The following is a 19,815-nucleotide window of genomic DNA, read 5'->3' as shown; positions in this document are numbered from 1 at the left end:
GCTACCCAAAACACTGCTACAAGGAGCATCATACAGTCTGTCAGGCTGGACTTAATGACCTAGGAGGATAGGGGCCATGGCAGGCGAGCTTGGTACTCTGCTACGAAGCAAGCAAAACGTGCAACAGAATGTCATCGCTCCATCGTGCCCGACAGCAGGAGGGAACGTAGACACTGACTTGCCTTGATGTGTTTCCTGAACCCTACAGGTGGAAGCTGATGTCCAGGCTCAGGCATACTCAAATGCAAGAGACTGCCATTATTACTATTATTATTGCCAGTCACATAGAGAACAAGGGGGGATGAACTGGCCACTGGAGGGTGCTCCAACAGATGTAGACTTACACACAAGGGTGCCTAGTTCATGCAAAGCACATGCCACCTGCTTCCGCTCAGACCCTCCCTTACTTCTCCAGAGGGGCCAAGCCAGCCCCGTTTGCCAGCAGGGGGCAGGGAAGCCCATGCAGTGAGCTCATGTGTGCACTTTCTCCCCTAGGTTCTCTCTTGTAACTAGTGCGTCCCAGCCCCATTGTCTGAGGGCGTGGGATCCCCTCACCCACACTGTGTGAGCCCGGGACGCCCAAAGCAGTAGCACACAGCGCCAAGTTAAATCAAGTTCCATTGCATCAGATGTAAGCGCCCTGTTTCCACTGTCCCTCAATATCAAAGACAGCTTACACTGCCAGCAGGCACAGGAGCTTAGCCTGCCACTGCTCAGCTGGCCCCGCGCTGTGGTTAAAGACAGGCGTCCAGCCTCCAGGAAGTGAAGCCAGTGTCTCCCGGCACCAGGACATTTGCTTTCTCCTGCTTTGCATGACTGCCTGTTGCCTCATTTCCCTGGAACCACCTCATTTACCTGCTCTGGGGTGCTGGCATCAGGGGCAAGGTGGCTGTTTCTTTAAAGCTCATAAGTAAAGCATGGAGCAGGTGCAGAGAGCCAATGCAAGCAACAGAGAGAGCGAGAAAGAGAGAGAGAGCACAAATCCCCAGAAAACCCATCCCCCAAGAGCCCCACACCTCTGTGATTTGGGGCTCCTCACAAACTGAATGTACCTGGGGCAGCTGGACCCTGACTTCATAAGGGATTAAACAAACCTTCTGGCTTCAAATGAGCCCCTCTCTAATCCAGATGGGCCTGCAGATCCCAGGGCACGTTGGGGTATCGTGTGGTACGACAAGAGCCCAGAGTCTGTCCAAGAATAAAGAAAAGGAGTACTTGTAGCACCTTAGAGACTAACCAATTTATTTGAGCATGAGCTTTCGTGAGCTACAGCTCACTTCATCAGATGAAGTGAGCTGTAGCTCACGAAAGCTCATGCTCAAATAAATTGGTTAGTCTCTAAGGTGCCACAAGTACTCCTTTTCTTTTTGCGAATACAGACTAACACGGCTGTTACTCTGAAACCTGTCCAAGAATAGTGGAGTTGGGTGGGAGGAGCGGGTTCTGACCGTTGCCTGTGTCTTTTCTGGCTAGAAGGAGGGTGATAATAAAGTAAAAACAAAAGTGTATAATTGGTGTCTTTGTGGAGTGTGTAGGAATTGGGTAGTATTCCTTTAAATAGTTTATGAGCCCTCTAGCGATGCTCACTGAGCTCTGTATTTCCGAAGCTGCCAGAAACCAATCAGGGTAGTGGTGCTGTTGTAACCTATACTGTGTTGCTAGGCCTGGTGTGTTTGTGTATAGTTAGTAAATACAGCTATCTGGGATCCAGCTAAGCCCCCTGGGGTGTCTTCAGATTGTTGTTGTGGTGTAAAGAGCGAAAGACTCAAGAGTGTCTGTGTGTACAATTTGTGCATGTGTGTGCATGTACAGCCTGTGGATGAGGGGGTACAATCGGTGTGTGTGTAAGCATCTCTGTGTGTCAGTGCGTACAGCTTCAGTGTGACAATGTGTGTGTCCCTGTGTGTCCGTGTTTTCAGTCTCTGGGTGTCAGGGTGTGTATCTCTGTGTGTCAACGCATACAGCCTCGGTGCGTGAGTGTGTGTGTCTCTGCGTGCAGTGTGTGTGTGTGTGTCAATATGTACAGCCACGATGTATCAGTGTGTGCTTCGGTGTGTCAGTGTGTACAGCCTCAGTGTGTGTGTGTCTTCTGGTGTCAGTGTGTACAGTCTCCCTTGTCAGTGTGTGTATCTCTGTGTTTGCGTGTACAGTCTGAATGTATGTCAGTGTGTTAGCATGCAGTCTGTCTGTGGACATAGCAGCACTCAACAACAGCGCCTGTAGCTGCCCTTTCTGGTAAGATCGCAAATACAGGAAGCTGAAGTGTGAAACGTATATGTTTAGGAAAAAAAACAAACAAACCCCGACCACACGTCACATGCTCATGAAATGAGATAGGGAGCAAACCCAACCCTGAAGGCAGAAGCGGGCGGGTGTCTGCGGCGGGAAAGAGTTAAACTGAAGGGCCGGGAGCTGGACCTAGAAGTGGGGAGTGGGCCAGTTGAGGGAGAGGTGTTAAGCATGGGTGAGAGGTGGGAGGTGTGAAAGATCGAGGGAGATAGAGGGGAGGGCCCGGACAGGAAAGTGCGTGTGACAGCGGGGCAGAGCGAGAGGATGCTCCTTGCTAGAAGATGGATGAGGTGGTTGTGAAACAAGGGTTACTGTACCTCCAGCAGCAGCAAACCTTCGGGAAGGTAAGGACCGACCTGGGCATCTTTGCCGGGGCTGGAGGCTGGTTACTGAAGCTTCTAGCTGCTCTTGACTGGGGACTCCCATGTGCTGCCTGGGCCCTGGGCTTCCTCCATCCTGGACTCAGACAGCGCCTGCCTCTGTGTCCCTAGTTCGCCATCTTGCCTTATTGCAAAGTGGGACAGTTTGCAGGGCTGGCCCCTCATCCCTGGCGGGGCCCTGTCACTGTGCTGTACCCGGGCTGGGAACGGCAGTAGGGTCACAGAGCCAGACTGGTTTCCTAGGGGTTTAAATGCCCCACGCATGGGACTCTCTGGGGAGACGAGGCCCCGCTTCACACTCTCCGCCTCATTAAGAACCCCCTGGATGTTCTGCCTAAACAGTCTCTTGCCCAGTTTCACCCCACTGAACCTACTGTGATGTGCCCCCTCCAGCATCCCCCCTTCTGCTACCCGGCTGCTGCCCTGGTGACTCAACTGGGCACAAGCTGCAGCTCACCAGAACTTCCTCCCTCTTGTAGGAAGCCCTCATCTTGCCCGGTGACTCCCAGGAATGAGTCACATCCCTCCAGAGGAGAGCGTAGGCAGAAGCTGAAGTCTCTGACTTGTTGTCTCACGGCTCAAGGCAGATAGGGCCTGAGACTCACAGTACAGAGACGGGGACAATCTACTCTGGGGATGGGGAAGGGGAGGGCAGCAGGGATTTGCCTTCATTGCACTGACATAGGCAACTTGCCAGGGGCCTCACAGTGATTGGCATAAACATGGACTGGGCTTTAAAAAAACAACATCGCTGTTTTGCAACTGCAGCAGGAGCTCCCCCACCCCAACACCGCGCTCCCTGCTTGCTCCTGCGTTGCAGGAGACCCCTGCTTCCTCAGCTCATTTCTGATCTACAGTGTCACAGGACCTCCCCTGTGCTCAGCATCCCTGCTCACACCCACTTGCTCTGCTGCCGGGGCACCCCCCTCTCAGATCTCCCCTGACCCTGGCTCTGTTCCCCTGCTTCTGTGCAGCATTTTAGGAGCTTTCGTACTTCTGGGCAGGTCTCAAGATGATCCAGTTGCAAGGATCCCGGCTGGGCTCAGGTTGCAAAGAACTCCCCTGAAAGCAGAAGTCTGCACCGCTAGCTTTCACCTGCTTGCAGTGCATATTAGTTTGTGGAAAGGTTCCTCTGGAAATCCTGCAGCCAGACCAAAATGGGAGTTCAAACCCCAGAGCACTGCCTGCCATCTCCTGCAGGAGCTGAGCTGTCAGGGGAAACTCACAATGATTTCCCTGTGCACATCCCCGGGGAGACTCCCCCAAATGTATGTCCACACTGCCGTAAACCCCGCCACCCCCCACCCCCCACTGCACTGAGTCTCAGAGCTGCGGTCAGCTGACTTGGACTTGTGGGGCTAAAAGCAGTGTACACATCTGGGCTTGGGCTGGAGCTCAAGGTCTGAGACCCTACCCGCCATAGGGTCGCACAGGAAACTCAATACTGCAATTTTGTAGCTCTGAAGCCCGAGTCTGCTGACCTGAGCCAGCTGCAGTCATGCCGTAGTCTTTTATTGCAGGGTAGACGTATCCTTAGATACCTGGGCATGAGCCCTGGGATGCAGGAGGTGCACTGTTAATAGAGATGGACCCTAACTGGACTCCTGGGTCCAACATCCCCCTAGACTCCGGGAAGTTCAGAACTGGGTGCAGGCATTGGCTCCTGGGGCCAGGTCTAGCTTTCAAAGAAAGACAAAGGCCAGATCATCAGTGGATATCAATTGGCCTAAGCTCCCTGATTAACACCAGCTGAGTGTCTAGCCCACGGTGAACAGTGAGAGGTGATTGTTTCCCCCAGACCTTTTCTTTGGAATCGCACATTTGCAGCACTGTTAGAAACCTCAGCTTCCCCTTTCTCTTGTACTGGTGTAACTACGGAGTTACTCCTGATTTACCCCAGTGTGAAGGAGAAGGGAGTCAGGCCTCTGTACCACATTCAGAGACAAGAGGACGCAAGGGGTTGTTCACAGAAATAGGCTCTTTCTCCTGTTGGTCAGCTGATCAACGTAGCCAGTGCTGGTGGTAACCAAAAGGCATTTCTGTGTGCTGCCTGCAGGCACCAGGGAGGGAGGATCTCAGTCCAGATCCCTGCCCTCAAGAGTCTGCATCGCAAAAAACAAGCATGGTGCTGACTAGCCCTCTGGCAGTGGGCAGCCTAAAGGGGGCTGGAGTTCCTCTGCTATTTCCAAGTGGCTCCCTAGGGTTGCCAGCCCTCCAGGACTGTCTCCAGGAATTAAAGATGAATCTTTAATTAAAGATTGTGTCATGTAATGAAACCTCCAGGAATACGTCCAGTCAAAATTGGCAACAGCTCTAGGCCAGGGTGGGGAAGGTTGCCTAGCTGTGGCTTCAGTTTCGTGGCTGAGCAGCAGATTCCATTCACCAGTGCTAGACGTACATGTGAAATTGAATAGTAAACACTCCTCCACCCCCGTCTGCAAATGTCAGTGCCGCATGTGTGATCTGTGTGCGAGAGCCTGGCTCACAGGCCTTGAGCGCAGATGGAGCATATCCTCTTAGCAGATAACCAAATGAATGTTTGCAGCCCTGGCTATTTCGGTCACTGTCAGTAGCTCACTGCCCACCCAGCGAAACGCCTCCCACTCCCAATGCTGGGCTAGACAGGGCGTCCTGGCCTCCCCTCCCCTCCCAAGGAAGATGGGTGCGGTGTTGTAACACATTAGAGCAGAGCAGGCAGGACACCAGATAACCAGCATCTTTGACCTGTGGCAGCTGTTCCCCGATGAAAGTTTAACCCAACCAAATAGCCTGTGGCCACACTGCGGAGATCAGTGCGGGAAGATGGGGAAGCTGTTTGGTGCACGGCATATGCAGGTTGTAGATTGCCCTTGGCACCACTCTCGAGCCATGTACACGGAAAGGTCACGTTCTCCTCAGTTAAAGCGAGGGCTTTGATTCAGCTGGTGCACAGTGGGGAGGTAAACTGGACCCTATTTCCTTCTGCCTACTTATTCTCCAGAATCTAAACTTTCATTCTGTAACGCAAAGGAAATCTCTAGCTGTTCTGGTTGTCGAGCTAGCTTCAAAAATGTGACACAAGTCTGTCCCTGATGCAGTGACGTCTGCCTGCTTTTGCAGAATCGGAAACAGTCTAGGGCCTGATCCAAAGCCCACAGTAGTCAATGGCAAGAGTCCATTTCACTTCAGGAACCTTTAGATCATGCACTTAGGCATCAATTGGCCCCTAAGTGAAGAAGCTGCCACAAAGACATCATTTGCGAGGTGAAACTGCTGTCTTGGCAGCAGCTCAGCTGGTCAACTTGGCAACAGTATTTCTGACAGAGCCATTTCAGGGCATGTATACATAGATATCTGTATAGCCGCTCTGAGTCCAGGTTAAGAGTGTCTATCTATCTATCTAACTATCTATCATTTTTATCCTGCTGCCTATCACTACAGTATCTGAGCTCCTTCCACATAAAATCAAGAGCACTAGTGAAGTCTCTAGCAGACTTTGTGGAGCCTCTGGCTGTTCAAGTGAACGTAACCTGCACCAACATAACGAAAGGTCTGAATGAAAATCAGTGTTGGTGTTTCTTGTCCAGCGTGTGTGTGTTTAGACCAGCCCCTTGAGGCACATCTACACAGCCAGCAGCCACCCACCGAAGCGAGCCCCCAAGCCCAGGTCAACAGACTCAGGCTCGCAGGGCTTGTGGTTCAGTGCTAAAAAGAGCTGTGTAGATAGGAGACAGCACTTTGAAGTTGTGGCTTGGGCTGGAGCTTGGGCTCTGCAGCCAACCCCCCTCCCTAGGCTTCAGACTTCTGCAGCCTCCACCTAGGTATTTTTAGTGTGATAGTGTGAAATGTGCAAGCCCAAATCTGTCAACAAGGGCTGGGAGGCTCACTGCCATGAGCAGTGTAGATGCACCCTGAGCCTCAGTGCCTTTGTGGGTTGTCTGGGATGTTTACAGGAGCTAATTAAAAGTAAACACTTAAGGGAAAATTTTCAGAAGCCTCTAGGGCACAGAGTGGGGGTTAAGTGTCTAAATGCTTTTGAGGATCTGGATCTAAAGGAGCCCAGATCCAGTTGACTTGCAGTGGAGCTTGGACTCCTAAGGCACAGGTGCTTTTGAAATTGTTACCCTCGTGGCCCTTTTTAACACTCCAGGGTGGAGACATGGACCATGTCATCCCTGCAGTAAGAGGTGTGTTTGCATTGGTAAACCCTAGTGGAGAGAAGGCACTGCGGTTTTTACTGTGAAGTGGCTAGGTGAGCTTAAACCCTGGTATGTGGATACATGGTTAAACTCCAGTAGTCGCACCAAGGCATAAACTGCCGTTGGCTTGTCTCCCCTAGGGTTTGCATCAAGCTAGCTATCAATGCAAACACACCTCTTATTGAAGTGAAAATAGTCCATGGCTCAAGTCTGTCTTGATGTAAAAACACAGCTGTTTTTTTGCCATAAAGATGTGGGAATAGCTTTAGTTTTCCATGTAAAACAAACCAGCTGTCCCCAGGAGACCATTTCCAGCCCAGACATTGCAGCCTTGGGCTAGAGCATGAGAGTCAGGAAGTGAAACTTCCTAGGAACCCAAAGGCAGAGTTGACTAACACCCGCATGTTTCTGTTCCTTTGGCTTCCTTCCCCCCGGTCAGAAATGGAGGAAGTTCTGGGCAATGCTGTACCAGGAGAGCTCCTGCTCCTGCGCCCACCTGGAGCTCTTCGAGGGCTCCGGGCCTCCCACTTCCGAGAAGCCCAAGAAGGCTGAGAGTGGCAAGAAGCTCATCAAGTTGAGTAACTGTGTGCATGTAGCTGAGGCTAATGGGGACACCAGCAGCCCCAAGGAGACTGTCCCTTTCATCCTGGAGACCACGGACAAGCGCTACCTGCTGGCAGCTGAAAGCACCGAAGTGGCCAACTGGGTCCTCACCCTCTGCGATCTGGCCTTCGCGGTGAGAGTGGGAGCATGCTTCCTGTGGTGGTGGGGAGCGATAGGGGCATGTAGAGGGGTCCTTAGGAGTGAGGAGGATGCCAAGGATCTGGAGAGAGGTGTTCAGTGGGTGGGGGACTTGGAAAGATAGAGCACCAAGGATCTAGGGGACAGGGGCCCCCGGGGAGATCAAGAGCTCCAAGAGCTGGGGTTTCCATGGAGGTGGGTGTTGGAGGGGGCCAGGGAGAATGGACGGCCCAGCTTTGCCCATTAGTACTGAGCTTTGGCCTTCGCTGAGGTGTTGCTCAGAGTCCTCAGGGTGCTTTCTCAGGCCAGCTCTGGTGTCCCCTGTGTCCTTCACAGGGTCTCCAAGCCCCTGTTGGTCTGGGGAGCAAGAGGAGCCTTGGCAACTCAACAAAGAGCCCCAGGCACTGGGAGATGAGGTTGCAAGAAGGGGGATGCCCTCTCCATCAGCTCTGGCATCTGGATCTCAGTGCTGGGGAGGAGACACCACATGGGCCCAAATCTGCGTGGCTGGACCTGGGCTGCCCCAAACTCACCCATTGCTCTTCCCTGTGGGTTCCAGAGGAGCAGGGATGAACGGAAGGCAGCAGTGGGGAAGGACAGCCACCCGATCTCGCTATCCATGGAGGAGAACTCCCTGTACAGCTCCAGGGCCAAAGGTAGGGTGGGAATGAGAGACCCTGGCTCTGCGTGTGTGTGTACGTGTGCGCGTGTGTTTTGGAAGTGCAATTAGTTCTAGCAGAAGGTGCCGGGTCAGCAGGCACCGGAGACTGGACCTGTCTGTTCAATTCCATAGAACCCACAGGCTAGGAGATGAGATACCTAGAGACATGGACAGAGCCACTGTGAACATGCAGGTAAATAGATGCAGCATTGGGGTGTGTGTGTGTGTGTGTGTGTGAGAGAGAGAGAGAGAGAGAGATAGAAATTGGATAGACCGATCATTGAATGTGCATGGTGTGGGTATAAGGATGAATATGTATGTCCGCAGAGAGACAGGCAATGTGTGGCGAAAGCCAGCCAGCCAGCCGGATGAGTGGAGTGGGCACAGAAGGGGCAGAGGCAGGGCACAGCAGAGATGAACCCCCCAGCAGAGTGATTCAAGTGGTTTGTTTTCTTCTTTCTGAGAGGAAGTGAGGAAAGGGGTGGGGTGGGGGGGTGGGAGGGTGGATGGAGTAATAACACCTTGCCCTGGCGGAACCCGAAACCACTGTCAAGTGTGACTCAGCTGTGATCCCAGAGCCCTGCTGGGCGCTTACAGAAGAGCAGACCTCTCGATAGCTCTCGCTGGGGCTGCTGGGAAATGTAGGACCATGCTTCATCTTTGCAAAGAGAGACATGCCCTCTCCTTCGCCTGCCAGCTCCGTACTTGCTTTGGGGGACACTCAGACGGAAGCTTAATATCCCAGAGCCCTGGGGCCTTGAGCCAAAGCCCACTGAAGTCAATAGAAAGATTCTCATTGATTTCTAAGAGCTTTGGATCAGCCCCTTGAAGCCTATTATCTCTTGCCACCAGCCCCAGCTTGGCAGCCATATGCATCTTTGTTCCTTGCTTTCCCTGGCATACTGCCAGACTCAATTGCATCGCTCCACATTAATCCCTCGGTTCCCAGGCTATTGGCATCTAGACTTGCCCCCCAGTGCACACTTTGGTGCATTTTGCCCTTCAAACCCACCAGGTCCCATTTCTAAGTAGAATCCACTGCTGACCAGCTCTCAGGGAGTATCAACTTCCTGCTACTTGAGTAGCTGACCCAACGGGGGCTAGAACCAGCAGCCGAGTGATCCAGGGACCATCAGCGATCACCTCATTCACGTTACCACCAACATGCCACTGGCTTGTAACAAAGCGGCAAATTGACATAATGATGAGGCTTAATATAACAATGCTTCCCAAGTCTCACTCCCTGTGATGTGTTTGGTCCCTTGGGAGACCCTTGTTCTCTGGGGTCTCCTAACCTGTTTCTGCCTCCTTCTTCACCCCCTTCCCTTGGGCATCAAGCTTTTGCTTGTGACACTCTTCACTTGGGGGAACTTCATTAGACACCAGAAGCCTGCAGCCAGCCTCTGGGCCCAAGTGCCCTTCAGCGAACTGGGAACGCACCTGAAACTGTTGCAGACCTAGTTGCAGCACATCAGGGTTGTGTCCACATTCGAAGCCACATTACAGCCATGTTCAGAGAATCCGTAGCATGGTTCTCAGAACACAGTCCCGGGATTTACCCAGGCCAGAGAGACTGTACCCAGGTAGGAAGGAAGGGAGTCTAATGGTGAGCTCAGAGGAGGACCTTGTCAGTATTCACTTGGCTCTTATTATTTGTGTTGCCTTAGTGCTTAGGAGCCCTAGTCGCACACCAGGACCCCACTGCGCTAAGTTAAAGATTAAACCTGGAGCCTTAGCCCACGCTCCAGTTAAGCGATGCTGCTAATTTTGAATCGGAACATGGCTGCCGCAACAGCGCAGCCCTGCTCTTTGCAAGAAGTGTAATGGAAAATCAGCTTCATAAATAGCCCTTGTGCGCTTCCTGCTTTGTGGTTTGGTAGAACTGTGCCTTGCGCTGATAACTGGCCGCTCGCAACTGTCCCTTGTCGATCTTGCACCATTTCCCATGAGAGCCCCTCAGCCCTGCACTCCTGGTCTGAGGAGTGACTGAAGGCACAGAGCCCATGCGCCCACTCCCACAAGGCCATGGGAACAGGCTGTCAACCCTGCGTGCCAAGTAGCGCAGCTGGGCTGGGTGGTTTAAGTGAAGGGAGAGGAGCGTGGGGTGGGGGAACGAGACAGCTGGCAGCCACATGAAAAGGGAAATTGAGGCTCTGGCTATGCTGCTGACTTGCAGGGTGACCTTGGATCAGTCACTTCTCTGTGCCTCACTTTCCCCATCTGAGCAATGAGGGTAACGTGACTGAGTCAGCACTGCACAGAGCTTGGGGATCCTCAGAGGAAAGGGCCTGTCTGAGGGCAAAGTGTTCTGAATGGGAATGTTTATATAGGGAAAGGGGTGAAATGCAGTGGCCAGAAGGGGCACTGTTTCCCTCTGCCTCCATCTCTTGAGTGCTGCTGGAAGGCATGTGGGGACCTGACAGATCTGGTGCCCACAAACACAGCAGGAGTGTCACACACACTTGGCTCGGGCTCAGTTTACCAACCGACCCACAGACGTCAGCCTGTTGCAAACATCCTGCTCAATCATCAATGTAGCAACCTCTCCAGGTCAAAGGCAGCCTGAGTAATGGACCTGGGATCCTTTCAGGGAAGTGGAAGGGCCCCAGGGGCTGCTGGGGAAGGAGCAGAGACTAATCCTCCCAGAGCACAGTCTCTGCCTTACAGGGACCCATAGGGTGGGCTAGCAAAAGAAAATCACCCCCACTCCAGGACATTGATCATGTCTTGGCTTACAGGCTGAACCTATGAGAAGAGGCATGCCAAGCACGCTTGCTAACTCACATGCTTGTGTGTATGCACACAGTTGCACATTTGTACACCTTCCCACCTGGAAATATATACCTGGGGATTCGCACATGCAAACGCACACACAATCTCACTTGCATGGGCACACACTTTTATGCACGCACATGTGAGCAGACACAGTCACTCTCTCTCTCTCTCTCTCTCTCTCTCTCTCTCTCTCTCTCTCTCACACACACACACACACACACGCCTTTTGTCTGCTGGATTAAACAGCAGCATTGGCAGAGAATTGAGAGCAAAGGGCCAAATCCATGACTGATGTAAATTCAGGGGTGAGTCTGGCTCAGTGTCTTGATCCAGCCTGCACCTCTCCCTTGATCTCATCTCCAGCCTGTGCCTGTCTCAGGTTTCTTCAGATGGTGAGTCACTGCTTTTTATCCACCCTCTAAAGGAGAATGGGATAGCCTGTCCCTCTGCTATGCTATCAGCCCGTGAGAAGGCAACACACTCACCTCCCTCTCTCAGAGAGGGCCAAGGGTCACGTTGCAGGGAGCAGATAAGCCACAGGGAGTTTGTGCTGGGCTACATAGCACTTGGCAAACTACTACAGGAGAGAGGCCTGCCCTGAGCTGAACTCGGGGCAAGTGGGGTGCTAGGGAAGTGGGAATGGTCTTGCTTGTTTGGCAGGGCCGGGGGAAGATCTGCAGCCTGCTGGGTTGCTTTTGAATGCACCTGTCAGGACCGTGCCCTGGCTACAGAGGGCTGTTTAACATGGAGTGGGGGCGCAAGTCGTGTCCCAAGGCTGCCAGCATCTGACATGGCTCTGGGGAGAGGCTGACCTGCATTCTCAGTGTGGAGCTGGCCTGGTAATAAGAATAAATACCATGCCTAGGATTTTCCCTCACAAAGCTCTTTGCAAACCGCTCACCTAAGAACCGCTTGACTCCCCTCTGAAATGTTCCTGCCTCCAGGGTGGAACCTGACAGCTGGTAAATAGAGGCCCAGGAATCTGACCCGGCAGCTTAGGACAGGAAGGGGAGAAGAAGCAGGATCCAGTTGAAAGTGTAGGGAGCATGTAGGGAGATGGAGGATATAATTGTCTAAGCTGGAATTTGGACAGGACACTGGGTTAGAACACCCCTGTTCTTGGGGGAAGTGCCCTGGGCTCAGGACCTGGGGTTTGTGTTCCTCTGAAAGATGGAGGATGGGTCTGCTTCTCCTCTGCCTTTCACCTGGTGGAGTCATTTACACTCGGGCAAAGTGAGTGCCAAATGCGAGCTCTGGTGTGAGTGGAGGATTCCAGGGTGGCACCCACTGTGCCCAGCTATGAATGATGGCACAAAGCGCCAGGGGAAGGGGAGAATCCGCCCTCCTCCTCTCTAACAGATCCCATGCTCAGGTGATGAGTGCGGTCCAGACAGATTGGCCAGCTCACCACTGACTGCAAGGGGAGAGTGCCCTCTGTCACCTTCATTGTTCTCTGCCACATGGCACCCCCTGTCATCACACGAGGGCATAGGGCACTGACCCAGAGGGAGCGTCCTTTCCTGAGTTACCCGCACCCCTTATCACAGCACCATGGGCTTTTTGGAAGTCTGCCATCCTTGTGCCTACGTTGCGTGGCTGATAGCACAGTGTGAATCTGAGGTGCGTTTGGATCAGAGTTCGGCTCCCACGGTGGCTGCCGGAAGCTCTCGGTGAGCGCAGGGCTGGGTACAGCCCTTGCAGATCCCAGCCCCGTGGCCTTTTAAGGCGGCTGACGTGACACACTCCGTGTTCCGCCTCCGGCAGAGCTGGGGGACACGAGGGCCCCGGTGAGGCCTCGCGGGCGTTACAGCACCTGCGCCGAGCAGGAGGGGGATGCGGCGTGGCAGCAGGAGCATTTGCATCTCTCGGCCCCACTTGCTGAGCTGAGGGAGCCCTGACAGGAACAGGAAGGATGTGGTGGGCTCATCTCGAGGAAAGTTCACCTTGCATTGTGCCAGCTGTGTCACACTGCAGGGCTGGGGAGAAGTGGGGGCAGCAGGGGGCAGAGAGGGGAATTTACGTCCGTGGGCGTGCTGCATGGGGTTGTTCAGAGATAGCAGGCCTGCTTCTCCGACTGGGGGCACATCCCCTCACTGATGCACTGTTGATCTCTTAACAAAGGGCTCTTGGAAAGCCCCTTACCAACATCCCAGGGTCCTGGGTGCTACAGGGAATGAGGAATCGAGTTAGCTGATCTCCCACAGAAATGCCAGTCCTGTTTCCAATCCACAGCCGTGGGGCAGAGCAGTGCTGCCAGGCAAGCAAACTGCGGGGAGCTGATAGGCGAGTGCACTATAGTGTTCAGCTTGGGCGGCTTGAAATGGGGGAAGTGGGTTTATGTGCGAGAGAGGCTGTCTGCATTAGCATGTCTGCCTGTGTGCGGCCGTGAGCCTGCGTCTGGAACGGGGAGCGCATGTGTGACTCTGCGTGTGAAGATCTTGCAAGGGAATCCAGGGGCTTTGGGGGTTCTCTGGGCCTCCCCCCCCCCCGGCGGGGCGGGGAAGGTTGTTTCTGAGACATTTCTGCTGTGCATCCCAAGGGAAAAGCATTTGCCTTTTAGGAGTGTTTTGAGGAGCCCCGGGAATGAGGCAGAGGAATTGGTCCGAAAGCCTCCCTCAGTCTGAGGGCAGCTCCTGGCAGCACCTCACTAATACCCATCAGCTCTCAAGAAGGCTGGAGATTCCCTGGTCTTTAGCCTCTCACCTGCCCCCCACCCCCTGTGGGGTAAGCCACCTACCATGCCACATGACATCATCCCCAGTCTAACCATTGTATGACGGTGCCATTGGCCCATATGGACGTGGGCCATGCTGGTTCCCTCTCATCAGGCTGAGAGCCCAGCAGCTCTGTCTGTGGCATGTCCTACTCCACACTGGTTATGTAGGACACAGCCAGGCCTGGTGGTAGCTGCACTCCCCCCACCTCTGCGTTGCTACATTAGCAGACGACAGGCCTGCCTGGGTACGTGCTGTTGAGCCGCAGGCTCCCAGCAGCAGGGCTGACAGTGTGAGGGGGACCTGGGGAGCTCGTGTATTCATGCAAAATTCACGAGGTGCAGTGCGGAAGGGCCGAGAGCTGCAGCATGGCCAGCAGGATCACCTCTAGCACATGTTCCTTTGCAGCCGCGGCCACTAAGGAGTTCCAAGTGACAGTGAGGGTCACGGAGGCCTCTGAGCGCTGCCTCCTCTGGGGCAGCTTCATCCTCCGAGCTGAGGACGAGGCCCTGGAGCTTCAGGACCTGCAGACGGGGAGCGTGCGCTATACCTGGCCTTATAAGTTCCTGCGGAGATTTGGACGGGATAAGGTAATCGCAGACCCGGAGGGAGGGAACAGCTCCTTTGAGGTGCAGGGTGTGGATGGGGGCTATCAGATCAGGAAGCTAAGCAGGAAGTCTGTTAAAAGTCAAGCATCCTCCTGTCAGCATGGCTGGGCCTGGAGTAGCTGTCAGCTGGCACTCACATGCCATTTGTTGTAGCCCCTTCTGCCAGTAACTGGGAGGTGAGCGCTTCTTACAGCCTGTGCTCCTGCCCAGCTCACTAGAGCCTCACCTACTGGGAGCTGGAAGCTCCCCCCACAGCCAGCACCCTGCTAAAACTGCGGTAGTTTGTGAGCTTCTCCAAGATAAAACATGTGTACTATCCTGCTGGGGGGAGGCAGGGACTGGAGTAGCTGTGACATCCCCCTTGCACAAGCCAGAGCTCCTGCAGGGAGACTGAGCCCCCCTTTTGTGTCAGGACACCCTTGTCCCTCTTGCATAGGTCACGTCAAGGCAGGCAAGGAGGGTTTTCTTGGGAACAAACACCTAGATAGCCAGGTGAGAAAATTATCCATGGGGCACAAATACTGCCCTGTAGGGAGTAGGTATAATGGCCCTCAGTACGAGTCATCAGCTGGGTTTGATCCTAGAGCCTTCTGATCCCTAGCACAGGGATTTCGCACGTGAGAGCAAGGAGAGTTAGTTGGCAGCTGTAGTATGTTGTTATCCTCAATGTGGTGGGGGCTGCTGTACCCACACAGTGCTGGGGATATGACACTGCTTGGCTTTGCACCCCTACCAGGTGACCTTCTCCTTCGAGGCCGGTCGAAGATGCGCCTCTGGAGAAGGCAACTTTGAGTTTGAGACCACGCAGGGCAACGAGATCTTCCAGGTCATTGAGTCAGCCATCAACGTGCAGAGGGGCCTTGGGGCAGATGAGCCACGGTGGGTCGGCCCTGCTGACGATGCCGTCAGGGTTCCCGTTCCTGTTAGGACCGTGAGCCAACCCAGGGATGGCGAGGGGAGGGTCTCAACTGGAGGGTCCCTGCTGCACCACAGGGCCAGCACCAAATGCCTCTCCCTGGAGTCCAGCTTGGAGGGGAAGCCAGCCAAAGGCAAATCAGTGAAGCCCACCGCCAGCTTCCCCCTGTCCGGGGAGCCCACAAGCAGCTTCATCTCCCCTGCTGACTGCGAGTTGCCCTACGCGGAGCCACGCGACTCCCTCCGACTGAACCCGCAGGACAGAGCCAAGAGCCTGCAGCCGGCCAGGAAGGTGGTGGCTCAGGCAAAAGAGACACCTGAGTCCGAATATGCTGTGCCCTTCGACACCATCGCCAAGTCCCTGATGGCCACAGAGTTTGGCAGCTTTCTCTGCGGCTTTGTGGAGCCAGAGGTCCCGTACCCGCTGTATGACAGCATCGATGAAGCGGGCGTGAGGAAGCGGAGACAGCCACCCACTCAGACCAAGCCAGAGCACATTTATGATGAGCCCGAGGGCCTGTCTGCCCACACTGTGTACGATGAGCCCGAGGAGGTCAAAGGGGAGGCCTGGAAGCTGCAGGCCACTGCAGAGGACCCAGTGGGTCACGAGTACCCCTACAACCCCCAGCGGGATGACTACTCTGTGCCCAAGATGGTCGTGCCCACCCTGAACTTGCTCTCTGGGCGAGGGGGTGACTGGATTGGGGAAACCGAATATGACAATGTGGCCCTGAGGTTCATGAACAAGAAGAAGAATGTGCAGTAAAAGGGAGGAGAGGGAAGAGGAGAGAGAACAAGAGAAAGGACTTTCTGTGCTGCCATTCCACTTGGCCCCAGGTTGCGCCATCTCTCTAACCCCGGAGATGGCCGGAGTGGACATTTCCAAGAGCCTTTTCTCTTCAGCTGTCCCTTAGAGTAAAAGCTGAGTCTGTCGAACTCATCTCACTAGTGACTGAAAGCCTGTTCGGGCCTGGCTGTCCAGCAGGGGGGCATGATAGAATCCAAGTGCCTTCTCCCTTAGCCTAGACTGTATAGATTTAGGGCAAGGGTCATGCATTGCTGTATATTGCGTACGGCACTCAGTACGGTGATGGCAGTTTATATATATAGTACTAATAATGCTGCCCCAAAGGGCCTGAGTTTCTCTCCACTCCTGAGAAGATATTCCTGGGCATCTCTATTAAAAACAGCATTTAAACCGGCTGCTGGAGTTGCATACGGCTTCTTTCCCCATTACATCAGTTTCTCTGGCCCAGCATTACCAGGGTGGATCCTCTGTTTCTTCCTGCCATCGGATCCAGACTGGATGCCGTTCTGGAAGCTATGCTTTAGTCCAACATGAGTTACGGGGATCAATACAGGGATAACTGGGTGAAATGTAATGGCCTGTGATATCGCAGAGCTCAGAGATGATCTAAGGGGCCCTTGTGAATCTATGAACATTCCCTCCTCTCCTCCAGCACACCTGATCCCATCTTCCTGTGACCTGTGTTGTGTCCTAGTGAGCTCACGGGAGGAGATGAAAACTTAGGGCCAAGCAGGAGATTCAGGTGTGACACTGGCCGAAGAAGTGGGACATCAAGCTGAGACAGTGGTTCGGGCAGGATAGCCCACGGGTGACACTGGCCAAGCTGGAGAGGGGCAGGTGTGATATTGGTCTCTGTGGAACAATTTCAAGAGCACACCTCACACGTGCCATTGACACAGGCAGGGCAGCTGGGCTGGGACACTGACTCAGGCGGAGTGGGCCAGCTGGGCCCACTCTGCCAGGTCACTGACAGCTGGGGAGGGGGCAGATCCAGTGGCAGCAGTGGGGCTGCTCTGGCAGATCATCGGCCCAGGTGGTGCCAGGCATAATTCACCTGTGACATTTCAACTGTGCACCCAATAGCCAGCTGCCCCAGGGGGTGCATTCCCACTGCCCCACTCCCTGGAGGGTGCATCCCCACAGTCGACTGCCTCACTGCCTCTGAAAGGGGAGAGCCAGGCAAAGCGAACCTGCACCGGCTTTGGTGCTGATCCCTCCGTCTTCAACCCACCTCGGCCAGGAGCTTCTAAGCTGTCGGTTTATTTCTGAACTGGCAGCCTGTGGACAGCCATCCTGCTTCTCTCCCGCTGGAGGGCAGTGTTGGCCCATGGTACGATGCTCTAGCGCTATTGGGAAGAGGAACCAGGCTGAAACTCCCTCTGCAGCAGGGTTTCGGATAACATGATTAAACATGAGGTTCTGAAAAAGAACATACATGAGAAAAGAAGGGGGGGGGAAATCCGTGAAACCTGATCGGAATGGATATTTCTGTTCCGTTTAAAGGGGCAGCACAGGTCAATGGTGATGGGTCTGTGCGTGAGAAGAGCATTAGTGGTCAGCAGCCAATGCAGCTTAGTGCAGGTGTGACCCAAGGCCTGGGAAGTGGGGCAGTGGGGATGGCCTGCTGCAGGCTGGAGCTCCGGGTCTGACCCCGTCTCCATAACAGGCTGATCAGTAGGGGGAAACTGTGATAGAGACAGAAGTAGGACCGAGGGGTGAAAACCGTCTAGTGCAGGGCCCTATGTGAGGGGGACCAGAAGAGAGCAAGGGAATGGGAGCTTGCCAGGAAACAAACAGAAAGGGAGCAGGAATGTACCCAGACACTGCTGATTTTCCCCAAAAGCTCCATCTGAGACCTGCCAATGCCAAGCAGCCAGAGAGAGACGTCACACCCTGGCTAAGGTCAGAATTGCCCACTTCCAGGGTTTGGCTTTATGGCGATCTCAAATTGCAACCAAACATAAACCTTGCACAGAGATGTCCCCTGAAGCCCAGCTAGTCCTATAGGTCCCTGCAGGACCTCACTGCATCTTACCCTGGTATGCTCTGAGCAGAAGGTCACACCCACTCTCCTCTATACTGGTGGAGGTATCAAGGTGCACCTGGCACCATGACACAGCACGATTGTGCAGGTTTCTAACACCTGCTAACAGGGTGCGTCAACAGAAAAGCTCCCCAGCCTTATTAGAGTCTTCCACCCACCGGAGCATGTGGTCTCTCTGTATAGCACACACATGCTCGTTTTTATTGGGAGCTGGGTGTGTACCAGCAACCAAAGAGTTAACGAAACACTGCTGAAGAGTAAGGTTTCATCACTGACCTGGAAGCTCTGACCACTAGACAACACACTGCTCTCAGAGCTGGGGCTGGAACCCAGGAGTTCTAACTCCCAGACACTCCCTGCTCTAACCACGAGACCTCAATCTCTCCTCCCCAAAGTCGAAATGGAACCCAGGAGTCCTGACCCCCAGACCCCTCTCCAGCCCATTACCTTAAGCTCCCATCTGCACCCCTTCTGAGCTAAGCACAGTTGCTGCCTCCCCCTCCCCCAAATAAATTAATGACAAAACAATGGTTTTTAAGTCAGCAGCGCTCAGAGCTGATTGTATTGTGTGCTCCCGGGGGACACCTGCCTTCCTATTTACACTCCATTGTTTGTGTTTTTAATTCAGCTTTGTTTTCTGATCCTTTACAATTTTCTTTTTGTTTTTTCCTACTAAAGTTTTGGTTTGTTTGTCTGTTTTGATCCATTATTCAACCAAATCTTCCCTTTCCAAGGTTTTGTGATGTGCTTCAGCCCGGCTGGCTGCAGGCCAGGGGGCACAGGCATCTGGGGAGTCCAGCTCTTGTGCAGTTTACAGATACTATTAGAAAAATGCACAAATGGTATTCGGCATGTGTGTAGCACTTTGCACTGCACATACCTTAACTAATTCACCCTCCATCTGGGACCAAGGTCAGTTTTATTATCTCCATTATACTGATGGGGAAACTGAGGCACAGAGACGCGCCTGGCTTGCCCATGGTCAGACACTGACTCGGGGCAGAGCCTTCAAAGGCAGGAGTTCCCACCTTTCAGTCCACGGGGTCACTCTCTCTCTTGGGCTGAAGTGGGACTGGTGTAACTCCAGTTTTCTATGGGAACAAACCCAACCATTACATTAGTGAGGCCAGATCCTCAGCTGGTGTAAATCAGTTCAGCTCCATTGACATCAGCAGTACTCATTGTTTCACGGTAGGTCAGCAAAGGGAAAGACCATTAAGATCTGCCTATCCAAGCGGCATTTAGAGGCCTTTACAAATACCTAGCATAGGTTAGATCAGTGGTTCTCAAAGCTGGCCCGCCGCTTGTTCAGGGAAAGCCCTTGGCGGGCCGAACCAGGTTTGTTTACCTGCCGCGTCCGCAGGTTCGGCCGATCGCGGCTCCCACTGGCTGCGGTTTGCTGTGCCTGGCCAATGGGGGCTGGGGGAAGCGGCGCGGGCCAAGGGACATGCTGGCCACCCTTCCCGCAACCCCCATTGGCCTGGAGCGGTGAACCGCGGCCACTGGGAGCCGCGATCGGCCGAACCTGCGGACGCGGCAGGTAAACAAACCAGTCCGGCCTGCCAGGGGCTTTCCCTGAACAAGCGGCGGACCGGCTTTGAGAACCCCTGGGTTAGATAGAATGATCACCCAGTCCATCTCCCTGTGACCCCTACAGTATGTTCTAGCTTTAAGTGCCTTCCTTGGGAAGAAGACCCCACAG

The 19,815-nt window shown here is 53.9% G+C and overlaps 1 protein-coding gene across 1 annotated transcript; it reads left to right on the top strand.

Moving 5' to 3' along the window:
- Nucleotides 1–2,333: 2,333 nt before the first annotated feature.
- Nucleotides 2,334–16,464, top strand: DOK2 (docking protein 2). Its single transcript, XM_048829004.2, has 5 exons — nt 2,334–2,633; nt 7,287–7,583; nt 8,148–8,244; nt 14,147–14,328; nt 15,083–16,464. The coding sequence occupies exons 1-5, from the start codon at nt 2,571–2,573 to the stop codon at nt 16,025–16,027; spliced, it is 1,584 nt and encodes a 527-aa protein (XP_048684961.2). The 5' UTR covers nt 2,334–2,570; the 3' UTR covers nt 16,028–16,464.
- Nucleotides 16,465–19,815: the final 3,351 nt, after the last annotated feature.

This window comes from Caretta caretta, chromosome 26 (assembly GCF_965140235.1).
Source record: "Caretta caretta isolate rCarCar2 chromosome 26, rCarCar1.hap1, whole genome shotgun sequence".
In the NCBI taxonomy this organism is placed as follows: Eukaryota; Metazoa; Chordata; order Testudines; family Cheloniidae; genus Caretta; species Caretta caretta.
The sequence above is the reverse complement of the archived record's forward strand: the minus strand, read 5'-3'. Positions and strand labels throughout refer to the sequence as shown.